A 16,048-nucleotide genomic window follows, 5' to 3' on the forward strand; every position below is an offset into this window, starting at 1 on the left:
TGCCCTTGTTGCTTTTATTGTTGTAGTTATTATTGTTGTTATTGATGTTGTTGTTGGATAGGACAGAGAGAAATGGAGAGAGGAGGGGAAGACAGAGAAGGGGAGAGAAAGACAGACACCTGCGGACCTGCTTCAACGCCTGTGAATCGAACCCCCTGCAGGTGGGGAGCCGGGGGCTAGGACCGGGATCCTTATGCTGATCCTTGTGCTTTGCACCACATGCACTTAACCTGCTTTATTTCTTAATGCTTTTCAGCCTCCAAGCTGCAGGACAACAGTAGGGGGGCTGTGCCGTGGGGTGGCGGGGTGCAAATGCTGTAACAGCCCTGACAGGCACTTCCCCTCTGGAGGTGGCTGCACGTGAGGGCTATGGGGGGGGGGGTTGGTATAGGGATGTTCCTGCTACACTTTGACCAACCTCAGGGTCAGCCCAGTGACTCACACAAGGCCATGTGGCCTCAGAACCTGGTTCAGAACCTGGTGGGGTCTCGTATCGCCTGTGGGACCCCTGACCCCCTCTGCTCGGGGTGGGTCTCACTCCCAGCGCTGTCTAGGCTGGCTGGGGTCGGCACGCGGCCTGTCTTTGCTCAGGCTGCAGCTCCTGCTGTCACCCTGTGTCCCTGTGTACCCTCCACCCACTGGGGCTCCTCTTGTGAACACAGGTCCTGGGGTCAGCCATGCTGGCTGCCCGCAAGCTCCTCGGGGTCCCTGGACAGCAGGAGGTGCTGAGATGAGGGCGGGGAGAGCGCCGTGAAAGTATGGCGAGGAAGAGAAAGTGCATACAAGGCTTCAAATTGCAAAAACCAACAGGCAAACAAAGAAACTCCTCTAGTTTCCTCAGCTGGCAGATGAGAATCCTGAAACACCTTGCTGCAGCTACAGGGAGGCAGAAAAATCACATCTCCCCCAGAGCTTCCAGTTCACTCTCTGCCAAATGCGGCACCAGGGAACAGACTCGGGGCCTCGAACATTCGAGAAGCCACCACTGGCGAGCTGTCTCCTTGGGTCAGTTTTTTTTTTCCTTATTGTTTTTAATTTGGGGTCGGGGGAGACGAGAAGAGAGACAGCACGGCACTGCCCTACCGCCCGCAGGTTTTCCCCGGTGCTGTCTGTGGTGCTGGGCCTGGCTCATTGCGAGCTACTTCCCTGAACTCGGACTGTTGTGTGAAGTGGGTTAATTCTCACAGCAGCCCTGGTAGGGAAAGGGGGGGGGCAGATGGCCATTATTCCAGAGTGGAAACAGGCACAGAGGGGTGATGTGAGCAGCAAGGCCAGAATATAGCTGGCAGCTCTGCTCAGGCCTCCGGAGGCTGCCTGACCCAGCAGGTGCCTACTGGGCTGGCCTCCAGGTGAGGGGAGCATGCATCTGCACATCAAGCAGGAGCTCTGGGCTGCAGGCTGGGGGGGGGGGGCAGGAATGAGGGAAGGCACGTGCGCTGTCACCAGCCTCACCCCTGGAAGCTTCCAGCCCTTTCCCCCCCAGCCCCCTCCTCACTCAGCAGCTGAGGAAGCCAACCCCAGGGAGAGGGGGAGGCCCACACTCAGCGGTTCCCGGGAGATGCACTTGCGAGTGTGTGTGCTCCAGGTCACACACCCCACTCCTGCCCGTGTCCCTGACACCATCCATTCCTTCAGTCTGAATGTTCACCCAGGGCCTTGGCAGGGGACTGTGGAGACAGAGGGTCAAACATCACAAGACGGGGCGGGGGGCGACACCTTCCTTTGTTTCTGCAAGGAGGCAAGAGTGAGCCCCCCCCCAGAATCTGGGGCGGGGCCTGTGAGTTTGAGTATCACCCAGCAGAGGTGTCTTGGAGGGAGTAAGCTGGAGAAAGCCCCCCATACACACACACCCTGTGGCCTGGCTCAGGCCTGGCTCAGCCTCAGAAAGGGAAGCAGAAGCTGAAACCAGCACCCGGAAGTTTCGCTTCTCTTCAGCCGCTGTGACCTGGGCTGAGGGGTGACACAGGTCAAGCTGTGCTCATACTCACTCCTCAGTATCTGCTCAAAGCTCAGGCTGCTGGGGGGGTGGGGGTGGCGGTGCCTCTTCCACCAGGCAGGGGATGGCTTCTCCCACTCAGTCTCCTTCCTGCCACCCCTGTGTCACACTGCACTCCCCCACACTGGAAGCCACACAAAAGACACAAAATGCCGGGTGTCTCTCAGGGTGTGTCAGTCAGTGACGAGTGCAGGGATTAGCGGCAGTTCTGCTCTGACATGTGCTGGGTTGGGAGACACGTGGCTGCCCTGCTGGGTCAGGACAGCAGCCCACAAGCCAGGGTGTGACCCGGTGCAGAGGACACTGGGACTCCCCCGAGTGGCAACACACTTGCCAAAGACTCTGTCACCACCATTAAAGAAAACTGGAGTCACTTCCCCTGGAAAGTGAAGAGTGGAGATTCCTATTTGCCTACCCAATGCCTACTCTTTTCTCTCTTCCTTAATCCTCAGCTTATTTACATTGGCGACACACCTAGCTAGGGCACTCTAGCTTCCAGCTTCCCCAGCATCAGGTGTGACCATGTGACTACGTTCTAGTCATTAGGGTACAAGAGGGAGTGACTAGATGAGACTTCCAGAAGAGATTTCTCAAACAGAAGAGAGGCATCATTTCTGGTGTCTGAAACAGAAATGTGATGCAGTGGCTAGAACTCCAGCAGCCATCGTAGACCAACATGGAAACCCGTGGTAGCTGAACAGAGAAAAGAAAGCTGGTTTGTTGGCTACATAAAGGAAGCACGGCCATCTGGGCTGCATCAGGCATTCTTGCTATGCTGACATTTGATGCCTCTCCCAGAGTTGGTTGATCTCTAGTGGGTAGCAAGCAACTCAAGCTTGAGGGCTCCCTTCATCTGCACGTGTCTAACCAGCGCCGAGCGCTCCCGTCTCCTGTGAGGTCCGCACACTCAAGGCCAATCACCCCCACCCATCCCTGCCAGCCCAGGCCAGGTGTCAGACACCCTCTACATCAACCCTCAACCCCAGGGCCTGCCCGGATCACTCAAGCCCGTTAGACCTGAGCCTGCTGAACCCACCCCCCTTACTCCCTTCCAAGGGCGGCACAGTGCAGGTTCCTGCCAAGCCCCTGAGGTCCCTGGTGCTTTCCTATGAGGCCCTGCGTGGTGGCGTGGTCTCTCCTTGTAGGAAGTAACACAGTGTTTTTCTCTTTCTTTCTTTCTTTCTTTTTTCTCTTTATTTTTTATTAAAATTTATTTTCCCTTTTGTTGCCCTTGTTATTATTATTGTTGTTAATGATGTTGTCATTGTTGGGTAGGACAAAGAGAAATGGAGAGAGGAGGGGAAGGCAGAGAGGGGGAGAGACACCTGCTTGTGAATCGACCCCCATGCAGGTAGGGAGCTGGGGACTCGAACTGGGATCCTTTCACCGGTCCTTATGCTTTGTGCCACGTGCGCTTAACCTGCTGCGCTACTGCCCAACTCCCTTTCTTTCTCTATTATATATATATATATATATATATATATTATTGGATAGAGACAGATAAATTGAGAAGGGAAGGGAGATAGAGAGGGATAGAGACAGAGAGATACCTGCAGTCCTGCTTCACCACTTGTGAAACTTTTCCCCTGCAGGTGGAGACCAGGGGCTTGAACCTGGCTCCTTGCGCACTGTAATGTGAGCGCTTAACTAGGTATGTCACCGCCCCCCCCCCCCCCCCCCCCCCCCCCCCCCGCCTACACAGTGTCTTTTCAATGGCCGCTCTCCCTACTGTGTTGGCCGGGACAGGACCTGCACTATCAAGCACAGCCCCGGGCAGCTCCAGGCTTCTCCCCCTACCTGATGCCAAAACCACAAGGAGGTCTGAGGTGTGGACACAGCACTCGCTTCCCACGTGTGGGGTCCTGGGTTTTGTACCATGTGTGCTTAACCCGGTGCGTTATCATCCATCCCCAGGGGTCCCGGGTTGTTTCCCTGGTGCCACAGAGGAGTGGACACTCAAACACTGGTTAGAGGGGACACAGGCACCCCTCTCTCCTAGCTGCAGTATTCACCACAGCCACAGAGTGGAAGCAGCCCAGATGCCATCGGCAGATGACTGGCTAAAGAAGTGATGGGCTGTAGATTCCATGGACTCCTATTCTGCAATCAAAAAGACGATCCTGTGTCCTTTGGGACAAAATGGATGGAACTGGAGGGGATTTTGCCTAGTGAAATAAGTAAAGAGATGCAAGACAGATACCAGATGGTATCATTCATATGTGGAATCCGGAGATCTGATTTAAATGAATTTGCCCCGTCCCAATCCAAACAAAACAGAAGCAAACAAAGGTAAGACTAGTGAGAACTCTGGTGGTTATTCTTGGGAGTTGGGAGGGAGGAGATACAGAACTCTGGTGGTGGGTGTGGTGTGCAAATATACAGAGGAATCTTACAAACTTGTAATAAACTATTTATAAGAAACGAAATTTTTTTTAAAAATCGGGCCAGGAGGGTGGTTCACTGGTACCCGACACACGCCTGTGCGAGATCATGGGTTCATTCCCCGGCACTGCCTTTCAAAAGATCAAGACGCACAGGATCATCAAGATAGCCCAGGAGTTTAAGCAACAGACTCCCCATGTCTGAGGCTCAGAGGCTCCAGGTTCAATTCCTGGCAGCACCATAAGTTAGAGCTGAGCAGCGATCAGGTCCGCCCACGCCCCAAATCATAAACTAAAGGTGTGTCTTGGAAAACAAAAAGTGACAGTCTACTTTTCTATAAAACCAGTATCTTCAGGCAGGAGACACTGACAGCTCACTCGGCAGAGCGCACACTTTGCCACGCACAAGAAGCTCACTGGGGGCACCATGCAGAGGAGAAGCTTCATGGGGGATGGATGCAACGGTGCTGTGGTGTCTCTCCCCTCACTCCCTCCCCTCCTCCTCTCCCTCTCTCATCTTTTATCTGGAGAAAAGAAAAAGGAATCCACAAGAGTGAAAGTCCTGTAGCAGAGAACAAAACGAAACTAAGCACACTGCCTCTAAGACTTTGTGGTTCTCACAGCACTCTGGTGGTGGGTGTGGTGTGGTTCTATTCCCTGTTATTTAATATTCTTTTAAACCACTAGTAATCCTAAATTAAAAAGATGGCCTAAGAAAACCATATTTCTTATTTATTTATTATCTTTTGTTGCCCTTATTGTTTTATTGTTGTAATTGTTATTGTTGTCATCGTTGTCGGATAGGAAAGAGAGAAATGGAGAGAGGAGGGGAAGACAGAGAGAGGTGAGAGAAAGACAGACACCTGCAGACCTGCTTCACCGCCTGGGAAGCGACTCCCCTGCAGGTGGGGAGCAGGGGGCTCGAACCAGGGGCTCGAACCAGGATCCTTCAGCTGATCCTTGCGCTCTGCGCCACGTGTGCTTAACCCACTGTGCTACCGCCCGACTCCTCAAACCATTTTTCTTTTATCTGATATAATCAATTTGAACTTGATGGCTTTGGCCTGGGTCAACGGAACAGACTCTGGGTCTTTTTATTTTTATTTATTTATTTATTACATTGAATTAAAAAAAATTTTTTTTATCTTTATTTATTTGCTGGATAGAGAAAGTCAGAAATTGAGAGGGAAGGGGGTGACAGAGAAGGTGAGAGACAGAGAGACGCCTGCAGCACTGCTTCACCACTTGTAAAGCTTTCCCCCTGCAGGTGGGGGCTAGGGGCTCGAACCTGGGTCCTTGCGCACTGTAACATGTGTGCTCAACCAGGTGCGCCACCACCTGGCCCCAGCTCTGGGTCTTTTTAAAGGAGACCTCCTCCATCCACGCTCTTTGCCACATGGTATAAACCCTCCCACCAGAGTCCATGCTCCCAGCCCAGGACTGCAGAACTAATGGAATATGAGCAGAAGTGACCAAGAGATGCCTGAGCCCAGCACCTCACTGTTTACTTTAGAGGCAGGGAGAGTGAGAAGGGGGAGAGGGTTTGTACCAAGAGGCAGGGATAGCGAGAAGGGGGGGAGGGTGCACACAACTCGGTTAGCCCCTTGACCCAAGGAGGAGGAGAGACTTTTGCCCCAGAGGTGGCTTGGGGTCCAGTGCAGAGGAGCTGGAGGAGCCTGCCGATGAGGGAGCACTCACGCCCTGACCCTGGTCAGTCAGTGCCTGCCTGACTCAGCTGCAGGGGGCGACACCTCACCCACACCTGGGGATGGACAGCTGATTTTCAGCTGCTGTGCAGGGAGGGAGGCACCTTGTTTGCACCTGCCATGCCCAGGTGCTTGGCACACGCTGGCCCCTGGCTCCCTGGTCCCTGTATGACCTGTTCCTTGTCACTTCTGTTTCATCTGCACCTCTCTCCCTGTGTGGGACCTCTATTCCTCACCCAGTGGGAAGGCCCCTGATGACATGTGGCAAACAGCAGGGATGGAGGAGGCCTCTCTACAAAGTCTCTCCTGCCCACTCCTCCGGCACCACACTCCTACCGCACGACCTGTGTACTGGCTGGTCCCTCTTCCCCCAGGCACCTGTGTGGCTCCCCCCAACCTCAAGTGGCCTCACCTTTAGTCATCACTCTCAGTGGGTGAGGCCAGGTGCCCGTTTCATTTCTCTCCATCACACTTACCTCCCCCGATTATAAACTTTAGAACATTCACTTCCACTTAGGGTCTGACAAAGGCAGGGCTTTTTGTCTGGTTTGCACATAGCTACATTTCCTGTGCATGGGAGCAGGACTGGACCATCACAGGTGCTCAGAAAGTAACAGAATGAGGTCCAGGAACTGCCTCCACTGACGGAGCAGAGACTTTGCTGGCCTGAGGCTACTGGTTCCGTGCCAGGAGTGGAGCTCTGGCAGCTCTCTCCTTCCCCCTTTCATGAAACCCTTCCTCTCTCTCCCATAGTAAGTAGATACTTTTTTTTTAAATTATAGAATGAGCAAAGGAATGGAAGAATGAATGAGGGAGGCAGGGAGGCTGAGAAATGTGAAGGAACTTGTAGAAAGTCCATAGCAAGAAGCTTTCCCACCAAGTCACATCCTCTCTCCCTCCTTCTCTCTCTCTGGCTACACAGCCCAGGCTGCCTTGTGTAACTGACCCCACAGTCACACCTCCCTCTTCTGCAACACTCACTGTCAGCTCTAAGACACGAGTGTCAATCCCTCAACAGTCCCATTGCTGCAGGGAGGGGACAGAATGGGGGAAGCCATAATTTTTTCCCTTGATCTATAAAAAGGCCTTAAAATAAAAACAAACCCCAGAGATGTTTTATGGGGAAACCAGCCAATTTATCATGCCTGTGTCAACCTACTGCCAGAGGGGAAACATCATTCTCAAAAATATGCAGTAATGAACAGGCCAGAGCCTACAGGCTCCCTTCTCCGTAGCTCAGGGCTACTGAAAACTAGCTCCCACGGCCCACTCATTCCATGCCACGTGACTCAAGAGCAGGGACAGGCAGGTCTGGGCCTCGCTGCTGTGCCACCAGGTGACTGGCCAATGTCCCTAACCTCTGTAGGCTCCGCACTCACCCGGATATGTGGCCGTGCTCTGAGCCCCACTCGGCAGGCCCTTTTGGGCCACAAGGCTGCGCATTTAGGAATCACAGCTGTGAGCCATATCGCCTGTTCTGTCTCACTTTCTCCCTCCTTGGAGGATTCCATTCCCGGCAACAACAGGGCTCGTGCAGAAGCTCCCAACCAAGAAGGCTGATGGCCAGGCAGGGGGTGGAGGGCACTCAAGCCAGAGTCCCCATCTGCCTCAGCTCTCCCCAGTCCTCCTCCCTGTCTCCATCCAGGGGGCTGGGACATTTGGATGAAGTGCCCTGGAGGATTCTGCTCCTTTTGTGGTCAGAGAGTCTGCAATGATGAGACTGCTTGAAGCCATGTTTCTGAGCGAGTGACACCGCACAACAGCTGGGAAAGAAGTGATGATTATTAGGGTGCTTGGACGATCCAGCCCTGCTCCGAGGCTGGGGGAGGAGACAGCTGGCCCCTGCCTCCCACACTGACAGCATCTTCTGTGTTGAAGAAAGCAAGAGGGTGGCATTGGAGGCATGGCTGGCTAGTGCCAGGGCAACCTGGGCACAGGAGTCCCCTTCTCCCTGTTGCTTAACTCCAAGGAGTTAAGGTGGCTGGGGGAAGCTTGGGGACCATCACTCGGATGGGGAAACTGAGGCTCACAGCCTGGAGCAGCGAGCTTGTACGATGCCGTGAGCCTGGGCATGTGGCTCTGGCACTGCTGGTGTGGAAGCAGAGGACTCGGGGCTCAAGGACAGCGGCCCAACACCCCTCAGCTGGGCTCCAGAGCCACTCTGGGGAGTGGCAGGCTTTCTGTGCACAGCCTGGGCAGAAGGCGCCAGGCGGGGAGTTGGCACCGCACCCCCGACAGACTGTACGTCACGAGCTATTCCTGGAGCCGCTCTGGCGCTTCTGTGGGAGGGAGCAGAACCCCAGGCCACTTGCCTGGGACCGAGCTCCAGGCCCGGCTGCTCAGAGGCCAGGGGCCGAGAGGGCATTGCGAGGGCAAGAGGGAGCCTGTGGCACCCCAAGCCCGAGTAGTTTCAGTCACAGGGGAGAGTGACAGCAAGGGAAAAAGCCTGGGGGCTTGAACATGGATTTGTTTCTGTTGGCTGTGCAGCCTTGGGCAAGTTATTCTTCCTCTGGGCACGCTGCCGCTTCTCTCCCTGTCTCTGAGTCTCTGCCTCTCTCTCTACCTAGCAGTGGGGAAACTGCACAAGTGCAAAGGCCTGGACCTGAGAAGGAAAGACCTTGGGGGGGGGGGCGGTCATGAGTATGCAGTGGTCACCCTTCCTGCCCAGTGGGAAACTGCCACTGGAGGCCGGCATGCAGCGCCAGGCAAGCGTTCTCCCCTCCTCACTCTCCTGCTGTGCCCTGAAAGCTGGCAGCCACACAGACGTTTATTTTTAGTCCTTGGTAGGCTGGCTATTTCCCAGTCACGTGCTGTTCGAACCACCACTTCCAAAAGGTTCTGGCTGGCACTAAATGGAGATGGTGCCCCCTCCCCCAGGCAGGCCTCAGGCCTCAGACCTCCCTAAGGACACATCAAATGTGGTCAGCCTCGGTTCCACCTGCATTATTTTAATATCTTATTTAAATTTAATTGATTTATTTTGGTAGGACAGAGAGAAATTGCGACAGTGGTGGGGGGAGGGGGAGGAGAGATACACTTGCAACCCTACTTCACTAATTGTGAAGCTTTCCCCCTGCAAGTGGGGACTTGAACTCGAGTCCTTGTGCATGGTATCATGAGAGCTCAACCAGGAGCACGGATTTATTTTTAAGAGATTTCTTTACACATCTTTATGAGAAAGGGAGGCAGGGAAGGAGACAGTAAAGCACCGTTCAACTCTGGCACGGACAGAACTTGGGACATGCAGGTCCTGAGCTCTACCACTCAGCTGCCTCCCAGGCTGAGTCCCAGCTGTTAAGAATCTCTTTGACTGACACCTATTTTTGTTGTTGTTATTGCTGCTAGACAGTGACGTCAAGAGGTGAAGAACACCTTAGCGCTGTGTGGCAGGGCTGAGCATGAGCCTGGACGGCACCCATGACAGAGCAATGCTCTACCCAAGTGAGTGCTCTTGTCCGGCCTTTTTGTGGTCCCTCTGCAGGTAGTTAGTTAATCTACAAAAGGGTAATGGCAGCGATGTCCAAGCCCAGGAGACTTCCCGGCCTGGGTTCTGAGGACCTGGAGTCCTGGCTCCGACCTGCCACTCGCTGACAGGACTGGGGTGTTCCCCCAACTCCTCTAAGGCCCCTCAGATGGGGAGACACAACTCCCCTGCAGGTTCCTGGCATCTGCTGCATCTCTGGCTCACGGTGAAAGGTAACTGATGGGAGCTGCGATCATTGTTTCAGCTCTGGTGACGAGTGTCCACATAAGAACAGGCACCAAAAAAAAAAAAAGGGAGTCGGGCTGTAGCGCAGCGGGTTAAGCGCAGGTGGCACAAAGCACAAGGACCGGTATAAGGATCCCGGTTCGAACCCCGGCTCCCCACCTGCAGGGGAGTCGCTTCACAGGCGGTGAAGCAGGTCTACAGGTGTCTGTCTTTCTCTCCTCCTCTCTGTCTTCCCCTCCTCTCTCCATTTCTCTCTGTCCTATCCAACAACGACAACAACAATAATAACTACAACAATAAAACAACAAGGACAACAAAAGGGAATAAATAAATAAAATAAATATTAAAAAAAAAGAAATTTAAAAGAACAGGCACCACGGGAGCTGGGCGGTGGCGCAGCGGGTTAAGCGCACGTGGCACAAAGCACAAGGGCCAGTGTAAAGATCTCGGTTCGAGCCCCCGGTTGCCCACCTACAGGAGGGTCGCTTCGCAAGCGGTGAAGCAGGTCTGCAGGTGTCTTTCTCTCCCCTTCTCTGTCTTCCCCTCCTCTCTCCAGTTCTCTCTGTCCTAGCCAACAACAATAGCTAGGACAACAATAACAATAACAACTACAACAAGGACAACAAAATGGGAAAAATGGCCTCCAGGAGCGGTGGATTCGTAGTGCAGGCACCGAGCCCCAGTGATAAACCTAGAGGCAAAAAAGAAAGAAAAAAGAAAAGGAGCAGGTGCCGCACAAGGAGCCGGGTGGCAGCACAGCGGGTCGCACGTGTCGCCCGCCACACAGGAGGACCCAGGTTCAAGCACCCGCTCCCCACCTGCTGGGGGGAAGCTTCGGGAGTGGTGAAGCAGCACTGCAGGTGTCTCTGTCTTCCTCCCTCTGTCTCCAGCTACCCCTTCCTCTCAACTTGTCTCTGTCCTATCAAATAATTGACACAAAGTTTAAAAAAGCCTTTAACATTTTCGTCAAAGAACGAGCACTGCTTGCTGACGTGCAGCCCCCGGGCCAGAGTCAGTTCTGATGGAAGCTCAGAGGAGGACCACTGTCACCATCTCACAGACCAGAAGGGGGTGGGGGTGGCTGGGGCTCCTGGCTGCTGCCTGTGGCTGGTGAGTGGAGGAGCTGTCGTCTCTCTTCTTTAATGACCTGTCTGTTCACTGGCACATGCAGTGTTAGGGACTGGACCCAGGGCCGCCTCTGTGCAAGGCGGGTGCTGCATCACTGAGCCAGGTCCCGGCCCTTAGGAGCTGGTGTCTGACCCTGGGAGGGGGCTCCAAAAGCTTGTTCAGCCACTACCCTCCGCTTGCCTGTGGCCTCACTGTGTACCACAAGCATCTATGTCCCTTGTCTAGAGTGGGGGCAGATGCCTGGTCCACCGGTTTTGGAGATGAATGGGAAGAGAGTTCATGTGGTCTGGGGGATGGCACAGTGGTTAGAGCTCTGGACTGAACAAAGCATGAAGCCCTGACTTTGATCCCTGACACTGCATGTGCCAGAGGGATGCTCTAGTTCTCTTCCATGTTAATAAACAGAAACTTTCTTTTTAAAGACTTCAAGGTAAACGCCAGCTAGGTGGGAGCATGATGTTTACATTCAGAAAGTGTCTGCATGTGGCAGGGGGGAGTGGACCTGCGGGCGTGTGACTCGGGCCACATGCTGAAGTGCCCAGAAAGGGAAGACTCCGGGCACACCCAGGGTGTCTCCCTTCTCCCTCCCCACCAGGCCTGCCAAGCCTAAAAGTCTGTCCGAGTCTGGTCCCTAACCCCCGTCGGGAGAGGACCGCTACAGCCCAAGCACAGGGTTTGCCTGGGTAAGGCCTGCGGCTGGCACTGAGCCTCTCCCTCTGCCTGGGCTCTGCCACCATCTGGCTCCCTGGAGTGTCTCTGGGCCCCTCCATGCCCACTTCTCATCCCCCTATAGCTGCCCCCTCCTGCACGGGTCAGAGGTGGAACCCCTCCTGGGTAGGAGTGTGAGGGAGGCAGCTGGCCTCTGGGAGCTCTAAACTTACTCATTTCACAGTCATCCTGCCTCTCTGCAGTCCTTCGGGGAGTGACCAGACTCTCAGCTAAGCTAGGAATCCAGGGGTGGGGGAGATGCGGTTCCAGTGCTGGCAGAGCTGTGAATTTAGCAGGGGAAGCGGGCGCATGAACAGAACTAAACACACATCGGGAGAGGTTCGAGCCTCGAGTCAGAGGACGGTGCAGGAGCATGAGGGGTGTGAAGGGGAGGGACAGGAGCTGGTGCAGGCATAAGCTGGGGACCCGCAGGCGGTGGGCAGAGCTGTGGGCCCAGGTCTGCCCAGCATGGAATGTCTGGGGGCGGCTGATGCTCTGGGAAGCTCTGGACGACCACGGCCCTGGGGACGATCCTGCACGTCTACTCCGTCCCGGACCCAGGCACGCTGCCCCTCCTCCCCCAGTGTCTACTAGAGGCCTCCGAACTCCTGCCCACGTTGGCTCACCCAGTCCCAGGCTGTGGCCACTGCGACCCCATCATGGCTTCTCAAGCTCAAGCCCTGGACAGTGAGGGGAACCGGGCTTTTCCTGTCACGTGACCTGGACAGCTGCTGCTCCGAAGCTCCCCGTTCTCATCTTCATTGATTTTAAACAAATCACCTCATCATGTTGGGGTCCGAGAGATACAGCTTGCCCCATACAGCACCTGCTCTGCTGGGTGTGAGGCCCTGGGTTCAAGTCTTGGCATCACACAGAAGCTCCATTGATGGTGGAGTGGGGAGAGATAGTGTCTCTCCTCTCTCTCTCTCTCTCTCTCTCTCTCTCTCTCTCTCTCTCTCCACCCTCCCCCATGTTACCTCAAGCAAACAAGTCACCACCCCCACCCCACCCAGTTGCAGCAGCTCCTTCCTGTGAGGAAAGGCAGTTTTCTTCCCGGTGTCAGCACCCTTTCACTGGGTGCGGCGTAGCTCTACAGGCCACTGTGGTCGTGAGGGCCCATCTGCACATTTTCTCAAGTACATCTCAGCACCCCCGGCGCCCCACCCAAACCTCCTCCACCACAGGGCTCAGGTCAACAGAAAGAGGGAGGAGCACGTAGGGGGAGGCTGGACAGCTTTTCTTTCCCTTCTTTTTTCTAGAAAATATTTATTTATTTATTCCCTTTTGTTGTCCTTGTTGTTTTATTGTAGTTATTACTGTCGTTGTTATTGATGTCATCGTTGTTGGATAGGACAGAGAGAAATGGAGAGAGGAGGGGAAGACAGAGAGGGGGAGAGAAAGACAGACACCTGCAGACCTGCTTCACCGCCTGTGAAGCGACTCCCCTGCAGGTGGGGAGCTGGGGGCTCAAACCGGGATCCTTACGCCGGTCCTTGCACTTCGTGCCACGTGCGCTTAACCCGCTGCGCTACCGCCCGACTCCCCCTCTTCTTTTTTAACCAGAGACCTGCTCAGCTCTGGGTTGTGATGGTGCTGGGAACTGAAACTGAAATCTCTGGTGCCTCAGAAATGAAAGTCTGTTTTTGGGGCTGGGCGGTAGTGTCGCGGGTTAAGCGCACGTGGCACAAAGCACAAGGGCTGGTGTAAGGATCCTGGTTTGAGCCCTGGCTCCCAACCAGCATGGGGGTCACTTCGCAAGCAGTGAAGCAGGTCTGCAGGTGTGTCTATCTTTCTCTCTTCCTCTCTCAATATATCTCTGTCCTATCCAATAACAACCACAGCAAGGAAAACAAAATTGAGAAAAATAGCCTCCAGGACCAGGGGATTCACAGTGCTGACACTAAGCCCCAATAATAACCAAAAAAAAAAAAAAAGAAAGAAAGAAAAAGAGAGAGAAAGTCTGTTTTGCTACTGATAATGCTATCTCCCTGGCCTGCAGCTATAGTTTTTTTATCATTATCATTTTCTTCCAGGATTATCAGTGGGGCTTGGTGCCTGCATAACTCCACCATTTCCAGAGTCATTATTATTTTTTTCCCATAGTGAGACACACAGAGAAGGAGAGGGAAGTAGAGGGCAAGAGAAGAGAGACACCTGCAACACGGCTTCACCACTCTAGAAGTTTTTCCCCCCAGCAGTGGGGACCAGGGGTTTGAACCCAGGTCCTCGAGCATGCTAACATGTGCGCTCCACCAGGTTTACCACTGCCTGCTCACTCAGCTGCAGTATTTTTAAAGCGGGAGGAAGTCTCCCCCCCTGCTCTGCCCTCTGCCCCAGGAAGCCCTCTCTTCCCTCCATTCCGCCTGAAACATGCCAGCTCCAGTTCAAGTCTCTGCCACATGGTGCCTTCTTTCCCAAGTCTTTCAAAGCTCCCTCTTCCTTCCTGCAGTTTCTCCTCAACCCAGGTGACCTGTGGCCCTCACCTGTATCTGAGTTATGGGGTATCCAAGGCCCCTCAGGGTCCCCGGGGTGCTACTGTTTGTATGATGCGGTGACTGATGGCCAGTTGGCCCTGGTGGGGGTTGTGTGCCAGCTGTGAGGTGCGGGAGGAGGGGTGTGGGGAGACCGCACTTGCCATTCTGGCCCTCAGGCCACACAGCCCACTCCTCAAGCTCCCTGTAGCCCTGGCAATAAAAGCAACCACACTTTGTTGTGAGGAAGTGCGGTGTGCGTTCGGGGGGGCGCTGGTGAGCTCTCCCCAGCTGAAGAGCTGAACCTCCGGGCTCTCCTGAGGTCTGAGAAGTCCTGCGTATGGACAGTCAGGGTGCAGTGAATAGTAATCAAGTCTAGTGTCTCGCCTTGGGAAGTAAGCCTTACGTTGACCGCTTTGCAAATTTAGAAAGCATGCCAGGTGGGTGAAGCTGCTCCTGGGGGTGCCTCACTCAACCCTGCCAGAGAGGACTGGCAAGTGGTTTCTCTCATCTAGCCCCTGCTGGGGCCCTGCCAGGTAGGGTAGGGCACACACTTTGGTTTTTCTCTTGCTAGAGATGAGAAGACAGGATCAGAGAGCTCAGGCAACTGGCTTAGGGTCACACAGCCAGAAGGTGACTGAACTGGCTTGAACCTAGGCCTTTTGGATGCTACGGTCTGTGTTTCTGCTCTACTTCCAAATATAAGCTCAGCATACATTATAATTAGGAACATCTTTTCTCAGTTCCTGAACCACAGCAAAGAGCATCCATGGAGCTGGGATGAATTTCCTGCCCTAGAATTATTCAGTCTTCTTTTTCAATGTATCACATGTAAACAATTGGACTTTTTTTTCCTTCTCTTCCAATAAGTGACTCATCTGAACACTCCAGAAACTGCTGCTCCCAGAGATGTAAGAGTGGTGCCCGCTTTCTCTTTACCAGAAAGCCCGAATACACTCCTCATGAATGAGCACACTCCCTGGGGTTGCAGTCCTTTGGGGAGGTAACCACACTTTGAGGAGGCAAAGTATTAGAGAGGAGAAGAGATGACACTGGGTCCATCTGTTTGTCTTTGAACTCTAACACTAACTTGGGAGTCTGAGTTCAGACTGCACATTTGCTCATAGCCTTCAAAAGGGCCATGAGCCTTTGACACTTCAAGGAAGTCAAGTGAACTGATTCATATGTGAAGAACTCAGTGCTCATGCAGGGCAACCCCTTCCCCTTCCCTTTCCCTTTCCCTTCCTTCCTTCTCTCTCTCTCTCTCTCCTTCCTCTTTCTTTCTTTCTTTCTTTCTTTCTTTCTTTCTTTCTTTCTTTCTTTCTTTCTTTCTCTTTTCTTTCTTTTTTCTTTTTTTACCAGAGCATTGCTTAGCTCTGGCTTATAGGGTGTAGGGGACTGGAGCTGGGACTTTAGGTGCCTCAGGCAAGGAATCTATTGCATGAACCACTGTGCTATTTTCCTAGGCTTTTCTCTTTGTTTTCCTTATGTCAGATCCGGGCAGAAGGAGAAAGGCGAGGAGAGACCCCGGCACCACTTACTCACTCACTCTTCAGGCTGCCACCAGCACTGTCAGTGTGCTCCCATGTGTTGCCGGGGGCTGGACCCCAGGTCCACACGGCTAGTCAAGATAAGTGCCCTATCTTCTGCCCCCACCCAACCTTTACAGTATGATACCAGGGTATGAAGCCAGAGTTCTGAGCAACCTCCTAGGTTGAGCAGCCTCCTAGGCCCAAATTCTTCCATTTTTATTTAGTGAAAGTCCTCCCCTGCAGAGGGAATGCTTCAGGAAAGATGAAGTTGTGCCGCATGTGTCTGTCTCTCTCCCACTCTAGCTCCCCTTTCCTTCTTAATTTCTCTCTGTCCTATCAAAGAGAGAGAGAGAGAGAGAGAGAGAGAGAAAGAAAGAAAGAAAAAAGGCTGCCAGGAGCAGTGGATTCTTAGTGCAG

At 53.7% G+C, this 16,048-nt stretch overlaps 1 protein-coding gene across 6 annotated transcripts in view; it reads right to left on the minus strand.

Moving 5' to 3' along the window:
- The window catches only part of MGLL (monoglyceride lipase), a 125,123-nt gene that overhangs the window by 54,769 nt on the left and 54,306 nt on the right, over window positions 1-16,048 (minus strand). The window contains exon 1 of one of the 6 annotated variants that reach the window (XM_060180287.1): window positions 7,463-7,541. The exons of the other annotated variants lie outside the window; for them this stretch is intronic. Within the exon in view, the coding sequence (XP_060036270.1) occupies window positions 7,463-7,526 (64 nt within the window). The 5' untranslated portion in view covers window positions 7,527-7,541. Of the gene's footprint in view, window positions 1-7,462; window positions 7,542-16,048 lie in introns of those variants that run through there. 6 annotated transcript variants of the gene reach the window in all.

This window comes from Erinaceus europaeus, chromosome 21, assembly GCF_950295315.1.
Source record: "Erinaceus europaeus chromosome 21, mEriEur2.1, whole genome shotgun sequence".
NCBI lineage: Eukaryota > Metazoa > Chordata > Mammalia > Eulipotyphla > Erinaceidae > Erinaceus > Erinaceus europaeus.